Source organism: Eleutherodactylus coqui, chromosome 4, assembly GCF_035609145.1.
Source record: "Eleutherodactylus coqui strain aEleCoq1 chromosome 4, aEleCoq1.hap1, whole genome shotgun sequence".
Classification (NCBI taxonomy): domain Eukaryota; kingdom Metazoa; phylum Chordata; class Amphibia; order Anura; family Eleutherodactylidae; genus Eleutherodactylus; species Eleutherodactylus coqui.
Window position 1 is genome coordinate 128,995,270 of NC_089840.1, and position 16,489 is coordinate 129,011,758.

At 44.4% G+C, this 16,489-nt stretch overlaps 1 protein-coding gene across 1 annotated transcript in view; it reads right to left on the reverse strand.

Moving 5' to 3' along the window:
• Positions 1-16,489, reverse strand: part of AMPD1 (adenosine monophosphate deaminase 1) — a 96,273-nt gene that overhangs the window by 12,782 nt on the left and 67,002 nt on the right. The window contains exons 9-11 of the mRNA XM_066600092.1: positions 16,232-16,395; positions 3,676-3,802; positions 159-322 (exon numbers count right to left, since the gene is read on the reverse strand). Of these exons, the coding sequence (XP_066456189.1) occupies positions 159-322; positions 3,676-3,802; positions 16,232-16,395 (455 nt within the window). The remainder of the gene's footprint in view (positions 1-158; positions 323-3,675; positions 3,803-16,231; positions 16,396-16,489) is intronic.

Below are 16,489 nucleotides of genomic sequence, written 5' to 3' on the forward strand. Positions count from 1 at the left end.
TTTGCTAAAAACACATCTGTTAGCCTCCCTACATGTTTCACCAGCTCCTTGGTGTCCTCAGAGGATAGCAAGCCAAGTACAAACTGCCTGTTGATGTTATCTGACATGACCAACACAATTCATAATAGGGAAAAAGTGAAGCGGGCCTCGTGTCATACCTCCTCAGGTTGTTCAGAACTCTGATATTGGCATACATGTAGTAGATATAATATGTGTATGATGGGTTCTTCTCAATGGACCAGTCCTGAGGAAATGGACTCTTTGATGAAAACATGTGGCCGCTGTGTTTAGACTCATCATCCACACTGTCAAAGCCAGTTATCTATTATATGGAAATACAAGAGTGTTGTAATTAGTATACAGGCTTAAGGTGTTTTTACACTGAACCCTCCCAAAAAAAAAACACTGGGTTGTTCAAATTTGAATGATAATCTTTCAGGGTAAACACGGCCAACAATTGAATGATGAACGATAATTTGTTTGTTTATCGTTCATTTCATGCAAGCATAAAAATCATTGTTTGCTTGTTCAACAATCATTCAGTTTAAACACCGATTGTTAAGTCCTTCTCATTCACTGGTGCAGCAAACTGAACAACTGAAGGATCCTATTCAATAAATAAATAAACAATTTATCTTTGTAACATAGTAACATAGTATGTAAGGCTGAATGAAGACAATGTCCATCTAGTCCAGCCTGTCTATCCTACAGAGTTGATCCAGAGGAAGACGAAAAAAAACCCCAAGGCCAGAAGCCAATTAGCCCTTTTGGGGAAAAAATTCCTTCCCGACTCCCTAATGGCAATCAGATTGTTCCCTGGATCAACCACTAATAGTTCCTACCTTCCTATATACCTAATATTTATATCCTGTAATATCCTTCTTCTCCAGAAAGACGTCTAGTCCCCTTTTAAACTCCTCTATGGATTTTGCCATCACCACTTCCTCAGGCAGAGAGTTCCACAGTCTAACTGCTCTTACAGTAAAGAACCCCCTTCTATGTTGGTGATGAAACCTACTTTCCTCTAATAGTAGCGGATGTCCTCTTGTTACCGTCATGGTCCTGGGTGTAAACAGATCTTGGGAGAGATCCTTGTATTGTCCCCTCATGTACTTATACATGGTTATTTGATCGCCTCTTAACCTTCTTTTTTCTAGAGTAAATAGTCCCAATTTGGATAACCTCTCTGGGTATTCCAGTCCCGTCGTTCCATGTATTAGTTTAGTTGCCCTTCTTTGAACCCCCTCAAGCACTGTGACATCTTTCCTGAGCACCGGTGACCAGAATTGTACGCAGTATTCCATGTGAGGCCTGACAAGTGCCTTATATAATGGAAGGAAAATGTTCTCGTCCTTCGCCCGTATACCTCTTTTAATGCACCCCAAGACTTTATTTGCCTTTGCAGCAGCTGACTGGCATTGGTTACTCCAGTTTAGTCTATTATCCACTAATACCCCCAGATCCTTTTCCATATCACTTTTCCCCAGCGGTACCCCATTAAGTGAATATTGGTGACATCCGTTTCTCCTGCCCATGTGCATAGTCTTGCATTTTTCAACATTGAACTTCATTTGCCATTTTCCTGCCCAAGCCCCCAGCTTGTCCAGGTCCGTTTGTAGCCGCACGTTGTCCTCCGTTGCATTAATTATATTGTATAATTTAGTGTCATCTGCAAATATTGATATTTTGCTGTGCAGCCCCTCTATCAGGTCATTGATAAATATGTTGAACAGAGTGGGGCCTAATACTGAACCCTGTGGCACCCCACTAGCAACTGTGGTCCAATCAGAGTACGAACCATTTATTACCACCCTCTGCTTTTCTATCATTGAGCCAATTTTTTACCCACTTACACACGTTTTCGCCCAGTCTGAGCTGCCTCATTTTGTATATTAGCCTATTATGTGGCACGGTGTCAAAGGCTTTAGAGAAGTCCAGATATACAAGATCAATAGATTCTCCCTGGTCCAGCTTAGAGCTTACTTCATCGTAGAAACTGATCAGATTTGTCTGACATGAGCGACCCTTCATGAATCCATGCTGGTGAGGAGTTATTCCCTTATTCTCCTTGAGGTACTCATCGATGGCGTCTCTCAGAATCCCCTCAAAAATTTTTCCTGTTACTGAAGTGAGACTTACTGGCCTGTAGTTACCAGGCTCACTTTTGCTTCCTTTTTTGTAAATTGGAACCACGTTGGCAATGCGCCAATCCAATGGTTTCATTTGACCGCCCAAGTGAATGGTGTTATGGGGCAAACAATTCCCGCCATGTGTAAAAATACCTGTGGACATTATCTGTTTAGCTTTAAGCAGGGTTCACATATCGCATGAATATTATGGTGTTGAACCATGTTAGAAATTCATGTGAATAAAGGAGATGGAACAATACCTCCACAGTGCTCTCCCTTAGGAGAACAGATAGCACATTCACGTGAGTTACATTTGGATTATGTTGAGGATTTTTATGCGGATTTAGCCCAGTATTTCAGGCAAATTCCACAGCATGTGTATACTGTACTGCTGATGTTTTTATGCCATAAGTGAATGGAGTTTGTTAAAACCAAACTTAGTTACATTATATTGCACTTTGTTGAAGAATTTTGCAACCAAAATTCTACAAGAAGTATGTAGTGTGTGAACTTGGCATTACATCTGTGTCGGAACCTCCGGTCAGAGGTTCCGTTGCAGATCCGTCTGAAATTACCGTCAGAAAGAGCACTGCGTGCAGCACGTTTTCTTCCATCCAAGAGTCGGGCAGCTGGGTGAAAGCGGATGGACCCCATTATAGTCAATGGGATTTGTTTGGTGTTTGGATCCATCCAAAGATGGAACCATTCAACTGCAGGGATTCCCTTTTCCTGTTCCGTGAACAGAGCAGGAAAGCAGAATTCCTGCCGCAGATGTTAAATCTCCCTTAGGAAGTCCACCAATCCAGGTCTTTAAATACAGGATATTTAAAGGGGTTGTCTCGCGAAAGCAAGTGGGGTTAAGCACTTCTGTATGGCCATATTAATGCACTTTGTAATATACATCGTGCATTAAATATGAGCCATACAGAAGTTATTCACTTACCTGCTCCGTTGCTGGCGTCCCCGTTGCCATGGCTCCGTCTAACTTCGGTGTCTTCTTGCTTTTTTAGACGCGCTTGCGCAGATCTATCTTCTCCATTCGGCTCGTCTCGGCATCACCGACATTTTGGCTCCGCCCCCTTGTACGCGTCATCGCGAAGCTCCGCCCCCGTCACATGTGCCGATTTCAGCCTCTGATTGGCTGGAATTGGCACATGTGACGGGGCGGAGCTTCGCGATGACGCGTACAAGGGGGCGGAGCCAAAATGCCGATGATGCCGAGCCGAGCCGAATGGAGAAGATAGATCTGCGCAAGCGCGTCTAAAAAAGCAAGAAGACACCGAAGTTAGACGGAGCCATGGCAACGGGGACGCCAGCAACGGAGCAGGTAGGTGAATAACTTCTGTATGGCTCATATTTAATGCACGATGTATATTACAAAGTGCATTAATATGGCCATACAGAAGTGCTTAACCCCACTTGCTTTCGCGAGACAACCCCTTTAAGTATGGTTTTTATGTAATAGTTATAAAATGTCACTAATATGCAATCATCAAAACATCCAAATGTGAGCATTACTGTACTTGTTTTCAACAACCGCACTTACATGTCTGAGGAACACACTGAGCTCTTTGTTCGCATTTGGGTTGACTGTAGCTTCAAACACTGGCAAGAAGATATTTTCCAGCATTTTCCCGAAATGAGGCACAAATTTCTGAGCTCTGAATATATCACTATAAAAAAGAATGATAAGGATGAAATCACAAAGTATATGACATCCATCCACAGAATAGCATTAAAACTGCGTACAGTAGGATATAGTCAATTGTTAGAGAATATTATAAGCACTTTCTAGTCAATGCGGTGCATATGTCCACAATCATAGAGTTCACATACAACATGTGCATTTTTTGCAGCTAAGGGTGCTTTCATATCAACGTTGGGGTTTCCGCTTTCCCGCTCCATTCGGGGAGCAGGAAAGGGAAATTTCCGCGACAGCATGGCTCCCCCTTTGGATGGAACAGAACAATACCAGACGAACCCCATTGACTAAAATGGGGTCCACTTGCTTTCCACCCAGCTGGCTGGCTTTTGGACGGAAGACAATGCGCTGCATGTAGCGCTTTTTCCTCCAGCATTTTGAGCTGGATTTGTGATGCAACCTCCAACCGGAGGTTCTGACATAGATGTGAAACCAGCCCTACATACAGCTCCAGAAAACACAGTCATGTTAAACTAATAGCTTTTTATCACCAGCACTGTAACTGCTTATCAATGAACCCTAGCAAAGATTACAGCATTTCTCTAATATCATATCACTTTTCATAATTTGTTTTTACATTTCATTCTTGGGTGTCACCATCTCTACTGTAACTGCATTGCGCCGCCCAATCATACATTTGCATAACTTTCTCAATTCCTTGGGTAGTCTTTATGCAGGACGAAGTCAAATCCTGCTGCTTGGGATTGGCAGGCAGTTACGGAAACTCCTGCCAGGCAATTATGAAGGAGAAAAAATCATTTTACCATAATTTGGCAGTTATAGTTCCCTAACAGTTACAGCTGTAGTGCCCCCATAAGTGATAACCCCATTGTGACAGCTACAGATCTCCATAGCAGGTATAGCTGCTGTGTGCACACACCTACCCACATTGTCCCTATAACAGGGACAGCCACAAAATCTGCCATGCCACAGTCACCCACTAGCTACAGAGCACAACCACAAACGTCTGCCAAATAATGAGACAGTATTCTACTCTGAAGACTTTTTGAAGAATTAAAACACACAATCGATCATCTATGTCAAGATACACACAATGGTATTATGTGACCTCCAGGTTATGCACCCCTCATCTGTTACTTTTCCTAATATTATTTTGATGGCGGGATTTCCCCACTAAGATTTTAAACAAACTTTGTCACCACCTTTTTGCACCCAATCTCTGAGGGCAGCACAATGCAGTGATAGTCACACTGATTACAGGGAATTGTCTGCTGTGTGGATCAGTGCAGTAGTTTTGGAGAAACTTGCCTTTTATCAGTAGCAGCACATGCATAGAGGACTACTTAAGATAGTAAGAATGCATTATAGAAGTTGTCAACAGCACTGAATACTCTAAGCTCTGCTTGTGGAAGCTATACTGTGTGCACGCTTACCCAGGATTAGGACCTCGATCCACCAGACAACAAAGAAACCAGGATGGTAAGGGCTCAAACCCACTGGCGTTTAATTCACTCTTGCGCTGCGAGAGCAAGTGAAAAACACTCGCCTCGCAGCGCAAGAAAAACGCTATAATATCTCCAGTGTTTTCAAGTGGAACCAGCGGCACCAGCACTAGCCCCATTGAAAACATAGGGAGAATACCACGGACTTCTGCCACAGCTGTGGCAGAAGTCCAGCATGCTATCCCATTGCTTTCAATAGGGTCGGCGCTGCTGCTGGCCCCATTGAAAGCATTAGTTTGTGGCAAACCCTGCAGTATGATTTTCAGGGAAGGGCTTGAAATATAAGCCCTTCCCTGAAAAATCATCATTAGCTGGATAAAAAAAACAAACAAAAAAAATGTACTCACCTCTCTGCGGCTCAGACGCGTCCTCCGGCTGGCTCCCCACACTGCTGTCCAGCACTTTCAGCAGGCAGGGATTTAAAAATCCCGCCTCCTGAAAGGGCTGTGCTGATTGGCTGAGCGCTCAGCCAATTACAGCCAGCGCTTAGCTATTCTCACAGCGCAAGAAAGAATAAAACACCAGTGGGTGTGAGCCCTAAAGCAGCACAAAGGAATCCTTACTTTTCAAGAAGTTTCCATATTAAAATTCCAAGTTTTATTAACTCCAATACATAGGCGATGTTTCGACCATGCTTCCCTGGTCTTTCTCAGGCTTATACAGAACACACAGATACACAACATATATAACGGCCAACCACCAATGCAAACATACATTACACACCAGCTCCCAATTACCCAAGCGCAGCAGGTGATTAGTCCGGATCGTCATCTGGTATAACACTCCCATCCATAGGATCTCCAGCTTCTTCAATCGCAACCTCAAAGGTTTTTTCCTTTAATACTAAAAAATCCCTACTGGACATATATACCTATTAGAATCTAAATATTAGGACTGTGTATACATAAACACACACAGGGGCTCAACCAATGACATAGAGGGCCATGAATGTAGCACGTATACACTATACATTGTGCAACATTTAGAAAAACTTTTATTTTAGTACAACATACATATTATCAAATATTCAATCTGCACAAAAAATTCAGGCAGAATCCACACTCAGGATATTTTTTAATCAATAGAGGCAACCAGTATCAGGAATGGGAGCTCACACCAAATGGCACACCTGGACCCACCTGCAGAAAAACATAGAATTTTTATATATATATAAAGGGTATCTAGTTCAAAGATTCATTTTAACTCAAGGAATTTAAGTTTTTTCTCTCTATCTCCACCTCTGGAATCTACAGGAACATGATCTATTACTCGATAATGAAGCTGGCCAACCGAGTGGCCAGCTTCGTTAAAGTGTTTTGCCACCGGAACGTCCAAGCGGCCCGTTCTCACCGTACTTTTATGTGTAGAAATTCTAGATTTGACTTCAGTGATGGTCTCACCCATGTAGAGATATTTGCAAGGGCAACTGATCAGATAAATCACGCATGTAGATAAACACGTGAATCTGCCGTTTATGTTGTATATCTTACCAGTTCTTGGATGTGAAAAACTAGAACCCTTTAGCGGTTTATTACAGCGGGAACACCTGAGACAGGGAAAATTCCCTTTCTTACTGGGGGCCAGTGTAAGTTGTTGAGTGGAGCTAGCTGGCACAGAAGACGCCCGGTTAGGATTGCCACCTTTGTCACGAAAAAATACCGGCCATGGTAAAAAAAAAGGGGCGCGTCGGGGCCGTGACTTGGGAGCGTGGCTTATCACTGCATTTTTTTCCTTCTTTATCTCCTGGATCCCGTCCAGCGTGTTCTCGCGAGTAGATGATGTTTAGTGTGATTCACACGTCATCTACTCGCAAGTACACGCTGTAGACGCTCGCATTGCATACAATCTACACATATATAATTATATACATGAGATACCAAGGTTACTCCAGCATGGTCTATATCACTATATATAGGAGATATACCTCCCCTGTATATAGTGATGCTGATGTAAGGTAGATATGTCCTGTATGTAATTATATGTACAGCTGGTATAACGTATACCACCTAAACATACAAGATTACATGCAGTACATGGTACATACCTCGTATCGCATGTACTGCTCCTCTGCATTACTCCTCGGGTCACTACACTGTCACTGCAGCACCAGCCGGACATTCATCCTGACCCCCACACATCGCACACACAAAACTCCCCTACATCCATTCTGACCCCCACACACATCGCACACACAGCTCTGCTACATCCATTCTGACCCCCACACATATCACACACAGCTCTACTACATCCATCCTGACCCCCACACACATCACACACATGGCTCAGCTACATCCATTCTGACCCCCACACATATCACACACAGCTCTACTACATCCATCCTGACCCCCACACACATCACACACATGGCTCAGCTACATCCATTCTGACCCCCACACACATCACACACACGGCTCAGCTACATCCATTCTGACCCACACACACACATCACACACAGCTCTACTACACCCATCCCGACCCCCACACACACAGCTCAGCTACATCCATTCTGACCCCCACACACAGCTCTATTCACTCACTCAATCCATCCATCCATCCATCCATCCATGCAGAACCCCACAGCTCCAAGACACACAGCTCCACTACATTCATCCTGACGCACACACACACACAGCTGCAGAGTCCTACCACCGCCGCAGAGTTCTACATCTACTTCACCCCCGTGGTCATGTGATCCCTGACTCCTCCCACACAGGGTATCACATGACATGACATCATCGGAGGCTCTGGAAGGCTGTTGGCTTTGCAGGTCTGGGTTTCCCCTGATGTCAGGAGGGTTTTCCCTGCCGGAGGAGAGTTAACCGGCGCAAGGGGGCAATGAAGGCTCTGAAAATACCGGCCTGTAATAGGGCCGGCAAAAAAAAATAATAAATACCGGCACCGGCCTGACAGCAAAAATACCGGCCAGGCCGGTGGTTTAACAGCCGGGTGGCAACCCTATGCCGGTCCAACTGGCCCTTTAGATTTCTGCCCCTGCGGTATGCCATCGTGACTACAGCTTGTGGTAGATGTGTCAAAAATTTGTGGGGAGGGGCTATCCTGACGAGTTGTTGATGGATCTTGGAGTGAAGACCCGTGCATGTGAACGTGAGCCCCTATTGTTGGGTGCACCGGGCAAGAAAACTTGGTCAGGGAGAATTCCCTTTGTGACCACCTTTAGCCCACTGAGTGGCAGAATTGCCCAAATCATTCACAGACACTGGCCCATGCTATTTACATGTCATGCTGAAGTGGGTGAATTTGGACTTCTGCCCATGATGGCATACCAGACGTCTTCTGTGCCAGGTAGCTCCACTCGACAACTTACACTGGCCCCCATTAAGAAATGGAATTTTCCCTGTCTCGGGTGTGCCAGCTGTACTACCTTGCTAAAGGGTTCTAGTTTTTCACCTCCAAGAAACGGTAAGATATAAAACATAAAGGACAGATTCACATGTTTGTCTACATGTGCGATTTATCTGATCAGTTCCCTTGCGGATATCTCTTAGTGGGTGAGACGATCACAGAAGTCAAATCTAGAATGTCTAAACATAAAAGTACAGTGAGAACGGGCCGCTTGGACGTTCCGGTGGCAAAACACGTAAAGGAAGCTGGCTACTTGGTTGGCCAGCTTCGTTATTGAGTAATAGATCATGTTCCTGTAGATCCCAGAGGTGGAGATGGATCTTTGAACTAGGTACCCTATACCCAAAAGAATAGAATCTTAAAGGGGTTGTCCCGCGCCGAAACGGGGTTTTTTTTTTTTTTAACCCCCCCCCCCCCCGTTCGGCGCGAGACAACCCCGATGCAGGGGTTAAAAAAACCACCCGCACAGCGCTTACCTGAATCCCGGCGGTCCGGCGTCTTCATACTCACCTGCTGAAGATGGCCGCCGGGATCCTCTGTCTTCATGGACCGCAGGGCTTCTGTGCGGTCCATTGCCGATTCCAGCCTCCTGATTGGCTGGAATCGGCACGTGACGGGGCGGAGCTACACGGAGCTACACGGAGCCCCATTCAGAAAAGAAGAAGACCCGGACTGCGCAAGCGCGGCTAATTTGGCCATCGGAGGGCGAAAATTAGTCGGCACCATGGAGACGAGGACGCCAGCAACGGAGCAGGTAAGTATAAAACTTTTTATAACTTCTGTATGGCTCATAATTAATGCACAATGTACATTACAAAGTGCATTATTATGGCCATACAGAAGTGTATAGACCCACTTGCTGCCTCGGGACAACCCCTTTAAGTTTTATACGGTACCTTACCTCTTTTTGTTATGGAGTCTGTGTTTTTCTGCAGGTGGGTCTGGATGTACCGCTCTGTTGTGAGCTCCCATTCCTGATATTGGTTGCCTCTATTGATTAGAATATCCTGAGTGTGGATTTTGCCTGCTACTTTGATAATATGTATCTTGTACTAAAATAAGAGTTTTTCTAAATGTTGCACAATGCATTGTGTATACGTGTTACATTCATGGCCATCTATGACACAGGTTGAGCCCCTGTGTGTATTTATTTATATTTGGATTTCCATAGGTATATATGTCCATTAGGAATTTTTTGGATTAAAAGGAAAAAACTCTTTTTTTTACTGATAGCCATTGTAGTATAATTCACCCTTACTGAGTAGAGTCCCGGCGATTGTGGGTATAATCATGCTGTCATCCACTTAGGGGTTAATGTGTTGGGGGTTACCATGGAGTTTGAATGCTGTCCGGGATTTGGTGAGGGATAATCCCGCTATATCCTGACGTGTTAGCGCATGCGCAGCTGACAAGACTATTCACCTTGCATTGACCAGCTGTCCGGCGTTCAGAAAGTGATGCCGCGAGGAACAGAGGATCCTGTGCAGTTGAGATAGAAGATGCCGGAGATCTTATGGATGGGAGTGTTACACCAATGATGATCCAGAGTGATCACCTCCTGCATGTTAGGCGCACTGTTCAGGCACAATCTTTTGCTTCTGTTTCTGGCAAACATGGGCATCGTCCCATTCTCTCGGTTCCATGAGCTTATATTCACTCTCTTCCAGCACTCCTAGGGTTAATAGCTTCAGGCCTCTTCCTTTTCCAATCACTGTCCTATATAGCTGCTCTGGGCCTTTCAGACCTTGCTGCAGTGTTGTTGAGAGATTTTTTTCCATCACTTCATTTCCAGCCACTGCCTCAGCAGTTACCTTGCTACCTTGCTGTCTGCTTATGCTCTATGTTCTTCGTTTGTGTACTCTGTGGTCTGTTATTCCCGTTGTCCACTTCTGTTTTACCTTGTCAGCTTGTTCCTCCTTTGTTTCTGTACTCCCCGGTGTTGTTTTATCTTTGTCCTTTGGTGCTCTGGCCTGCCAGGGTAAGTCAGCGCCTAGAGGAAGACCGTGGGGTCGTCCATTTTGGGACGAATGCTCCGCATATAGGCAGGGGTTTCCCTCTCCTGGTTATCAGTTCAGGGCAAGATACCTTCCCTAGTTTCTCTAGCTGCAGACTAGCCACACCCACCCCATCCTCCAGCTGATTGTTTGCCACTCTCTATGTACAGTAGAATCATAGAATGGTAGAGTTGGGAGGAACCTGCAGGGTCATTGGGTCCAACCCCCTGTTCAGTGAAGGATTCACTAAATCTTCCCAGACAGATATTTGTCCAGCCTCTGATTAAAGACTTCCAATGAAAGAGAACTCACCACCTCCCATGGCAACCTGTTCCACTCATCGATCCCCCTCACTGTCTAATATCTAATTTGTGTCTCCTCCCTTTCAGTTTCATCCCATTGCTTCTAGTCTTTCCTTGTACAAATGAGAATAGGGCTGATCTCTCTGCACTGTGACAGCCCTTCAGATATTTGTAGACAGCTATTAAAGGGGTTGTCCCGAGGCAGCAAGTGGGTCTATACACTTCTGCATGGCCATAATAATGCACTTTGTAATGTACATTGTGCATTAATTATGAGCCATGCAGAAGTTATAAAAAGTTTTATACTTACCTGCTCCGTTGCTAGCGTCCTCGTCTCCATGGTGCCGACTAATTTTCGCCCTCCGATGGCCAAATTAGCCGCGCTTGCGCAGTCCGGGTCTTCTCCTCTTCTCTATGGGGCTCCGTGTAGCTCCGTGTAGCTCCGCCCCGTCACGTGCCGATTCCAGCCAATCAGGAGGCTGGAATCGGCAATGGACCGCACAGAAGCCCTGCGGTCCATGAAGACAGAGGATCCCGGCGGCCATCTTCAGCAGGTGAGTATGAAGACGCCGGACCGCCGGGATTCAGGTAAGCGCTGTGCGGGTGGTTTTTTTAACCCCTGCATCGGGGTTGTCTCGCGCCGAACGGGGGGAGGGGGGGGGGGGTTTAAAAAAAAAAAAAACCCGTTTCGGCGCGGGACAACCCCTTTAAGTCTCCTCTCAGCCTTCTTTTTTGCAACCTAAACATTCCCAAATCCTTTAACTGTTCCTCAAAAGACATGATTTGCAGACCGCTCACCATCCTGGGAGCTCTTCTCTGAAAGTCATAGGCAGACAGCAGTAAATCAGTGGCTAGAGGGTGGAGTAGGTGGAGGAATATTCAGGACTAGTTTTGTGTCTGGCTGCTACTAATAAAATACAAGTTTCTCCAAAACAGCAGACATATCGCACTGTAATTAGTATGACAGGCACTACCTTATAGTGCTCTCAGTGAAGGCTGCAAAAAGATGGTGATAGATTCCCTTTACGATAGTTAAAAAAAATCCTATAATGCTAAGAATCCTAAGATCAAGTGGAAAAAAATCTCCAAGTAAAGATTGATATCTTATAATTCACCATCACAACAGTACAATAAGATTCACCTGTAAATCGATTGCAAAACAATGTAGAATAAAGCACTTAGACCCTGCACTGATGCTGACTTGATGAAGCTTGAATCATTGAATACAGGCTCAAGCAGCTTTCCATTTGTGGTGCTTAAAGCATACCTGAGATTTCAACACCCTTTCCCTTACCCTGTTTGCACCCTGTTTCATGTCTTTAAGTTCTGATTTTCAGGTAGTCTTCCCCATGTTTCTTCTGCTCTGCTGTTTGCAATCCACTTTCAGGCAGATGGCCTGTAGCAAGCCTACTATTCTGACAGTAGTTCACTGCATTCTATTTCCCCTCCCTTACCTCCCATGCTACATTGTCTCTGGTCCAATCAGCAAGGGAGGGGCTAAGAAAATACCCCAGCATTCCAGTTACTACAGAAGCTTAGTATCTGGATTGCAGAGAAGCTGGGAGACCCCTGGTGGCAGCCATTTCAGCCTTGATTTACAGTGGTAAAACGAAAAAAAAATTGTGGAAAGTATATTACAAGATTGATGAAAGGTTAATAAATACATATAAGCTGGTTAAAAAAAATTGTGATTTCAAGATACATAACACAGTGTCATCTTCATCTGGTTAGTAGGTAGTATTTAACCGCGGTTTAGTTTGAAGATTTTCAGGTGCTCAGGCTGACCGTGAGTCAAATGGCTTGAATAGCAACAACAAAGGAAAAAAGCCAGCTCCTTAAAAGGCGTTTAAGGAGCCAGCTTTTATCCCTTGTTGTTAAAAAATTACTGACCCTTTAAGTGTTCCTTTAATTTTTTTGAGCAGTGTGTAATGGCATGTATTGGCAAACTGGTTTGTAGTTGACTTACTTTTATCACTTAGAGGAAATGGGTGTGGTTTGGCAATCTTTGATTGAGGGAAAGGGGCATTTCACACACCTTCATCAGGTATTTAGTGGCACCTCCTGCTTTCTCTGCTAAAATAATAACCTTTCCCTGTAACCACCCTGATTGTTTTGTTTATGGCAGTCAATCAACTGCCCTACTTATTATACAGAATGGAAGTGAAACTAAATAATATAACAATACAACAATGCACACGATTTAGTTCACCTTTGTTAATCCATTGACAGCTGTTCCATCTACACATAGGCTCATGTCTGGGAAGCTCACTGATTTCAATGAATCAGATTATGATTCAGATCTTCTAGACTTAAGTCTTGCTGAAGCAATAACCCATTTTGGTAAACTCTTCATTCCAGAAAGTCACATACAAGCTTTAAACCCTCATTTATGGTAGAATATTGATGATACAAGGGTGTAACCAGAGCACTAGCGAGAAAATAGCCCGGAAGATCAGTGACATGGAGGCACCAACAAGCCATTCTTCATTGGCTATCGTATTTAAAGGGAATCTGTCATCAACTACAAGCACCATGAACTAAATTGTGGTGCTTATAATGTCAGGGAATTGGGATCCGGGTACTGGTAGTCCCTAAAAGCTGCCCGCAACCCATGTCCCTACCTACTTGCCCCCCAGGGCGACAGCTGGGCGACGGTCCCTATACTCTCTAGAGAAGTGGGGCAAGGGGTCAGACTTACAAAGAGATACAGAGACAAACAAACACAGAGGCAAGTCAGGAAGTCTGGGTCGGCAACAGTTGAATACGCAGTACCAGGCATCAGGCGAGGTCAAAGTTGGGTCCAAAAACAGAGAGTCGCAACAGGGAATCTAATCAGAATAAAGCGGGTGTAGCCTGGAGACAAGCATACACTGGCAAGGATCAGGAGAAACTGATGGGATTAAATGCTGTCAGAACTCCTGCCCCAGCAGCTGATTGGGGCGGGGAGTCTGATAGCAGCAGGACCAAATTAGACTGGGAGAACAGCCCCCGGCGCCTGCAGAGACAGAGCAGAGCAAAAGCCCGGGGAGTCATGACAACGGGAATGCGCGCGGCCGGAGCCGGCGTCCAGGACTGTGGCAGCCAGGGGAGATCAGCAAGACCGGGGCTCCCCTGCGCAGCACCCCAGCAGCCTGGGTGATAGGACCGGCAGTGCGGGCACAGAGACCCCAAGAGCTGTGGGTCCTGACATATAATTTAGGTGGAGTCCAGGAAGCTGTGTCTTGATGACAGGTTTCCTTTAAATATATACAGGGATAGCCCAGAAGACTACCGAAGTGAAGGAAAGCTTAGTTAATAATAATGATGTCAGATTATCTAGTTATTGTTAGTTTTTTACTGAATGTTTCAAAATTCCTCGGGTCAAAGTAATGTAAAGTAGATTTGTCATAAATCACATGCACAAGTCCACTGGGTTACCTGAGCAGCGAGCATAGAAGATATTTTGCTGTTTAGTTAAAGGGGTTGTAGCAAGATTACAAGTTATCCCCATCCATAGACCCCTGCAGTCCTGTTCACACGTCCTCCTTCCTTTCCCCTGCTACATCTCTCCTTCTCCCTTCTTCTCAACCAACCTCTCCCCCCCAACCGCTCTGCCAATCACAACACACAGAGCAGGTTAGGGAGACAGTCATGTGGACACCACCAGGGTTGGTGACACTAACACAAGACATTGACCCCAAAAGGTCACCTTGACTGACACAAAAACCAATGACCACGTAGATACAAATACACATGAATGCACAAGGACATATCCATATGGGATGGACAAGCACAGAACTAGAGGGTCCCTAACTCTGGGCTACTACACTGGTTTGCTGTAGGCAAAGTACCATAATACTTATTGGCTTGATCTTTATTAGCAGCTTTACTAAGTCTTGTGTGTTTGCATGGTCACAGCATATATTGGAGATATCTACAGATCTATATATTTATATGTGACAAACCCACAAGAGCTTGTAAAGCAGCTAATAAAGACCAATCCAATAAGAATTATGCTGCTTTCCCTACAACATAAAGATAAGTGCACATAGCAGGTTAGGTAAATAAATCATCAAGAGAGGCAGAGATTGTGTACACACTGACTGCAGGTCTGAGGTGTGAGTCCAGGGGAGCTAAGCCTCTGAAGACATCCCCTCCTCCACAGCTAAGAAAACTTGCAAACATTTTAGTTGCTAGAGAAGCTAAATGCCTAGCAACAGGTAGTGGATTGCAGAGCGGCAGTACTTCAAACTTGATTTACAATGGTAATGCAAAAAAAATAATTATCAAAGTATATTACAAGATGTAGATGGGTTATGCCCCTTTTACACGAGCCAATTCTCGTTTGAATGAGCACATGAACGAGTTGAGAATTCTCATTGTTGCAAATTGTTCACTTCTCGCTACGTTCTTCACATTCTATGTGAATCACTGAGCGGGGAATGTTTAACATAACGAGAAGCAAGCTGGTGATGATTTTTATGCTGGCTGAAACTGAAAGACAAACGAAAAGTGCATGATGTTTCATATCTAGATGTAACGATTATCTCGCACTTTTGTTCGTTTGAGCGAATTTGGAGCAACAAAGAGCTAAAAAAATACATAAACATACATATAACAACTATTGGTAGACATTTTATGGACTACTACTATGAAAGTTATAAGCCCAGTTAGACCAATCAGAAGTCAACTGAGTTTCTAGTCAGGTGGAAAATACACTCTGATTGATTGAATATGTCATTTTTGTCAAACTGAGCCATGTTGTCAGATAGGAACCCAACCAGAGATCCTGAAAATAAGCCAATAATGCTAATTTGCCCCTAAACTACACTTGGTTTATACTTAGGTAATAATTGGTAGGAGTAAAACATTCTCTCTTAATATAAGACCTCTAGTTAATATTGGAAAAATGTATAGTTAATTACTAGAGATGAGCGAGCATACTCGCTAAGGCAAACTACTTGAGCGAGTAGTGCCTTATGCGAGAACCTGCCCGCTTGTTTCTAAAGATTCGAGTGCCGGCGGGGGTGGGGAGCAGCGGGGAAGAGATCTCTCTCACTCTTCCCCCCGCTCCTTCCTGCTCACTCCCGCTGGTCCCCGCCGGCACCCGAATCTTTAGAGACGAGCGGGCAGATACTCGCATAAGGCACTACTCGCTCGAATAGTTTGCCTTAGCGAGTATGCTTGCTCATCTCTATTAATTATGCTTTAGACTTTAAAGAGGATTTTCAGGACTATCCTCAGGTGTAGGAAGAAACTATTTGGCATGCATATCCAGGTAATTCAGTGCAATACTTACTATATTCTTGGAACTTGGATCATGAATTTCATGTTGGGACTGTAAACTCTATTCTTGTTGAACCAATAAGCTAATTTATTCCATTCATCAAGAGAACGTCCATAGATGGACAAGCGAGGCTCAGCATACTGGTACTTGGCATCTTCCAAATCTGATCCCACTTCCTGTCATCAATAAGATATATGTATATGAAATAGTTAAATATAACTAGAGCAACCTTTACATTATATAACTACTAGAACTGCCACCCAATATAAC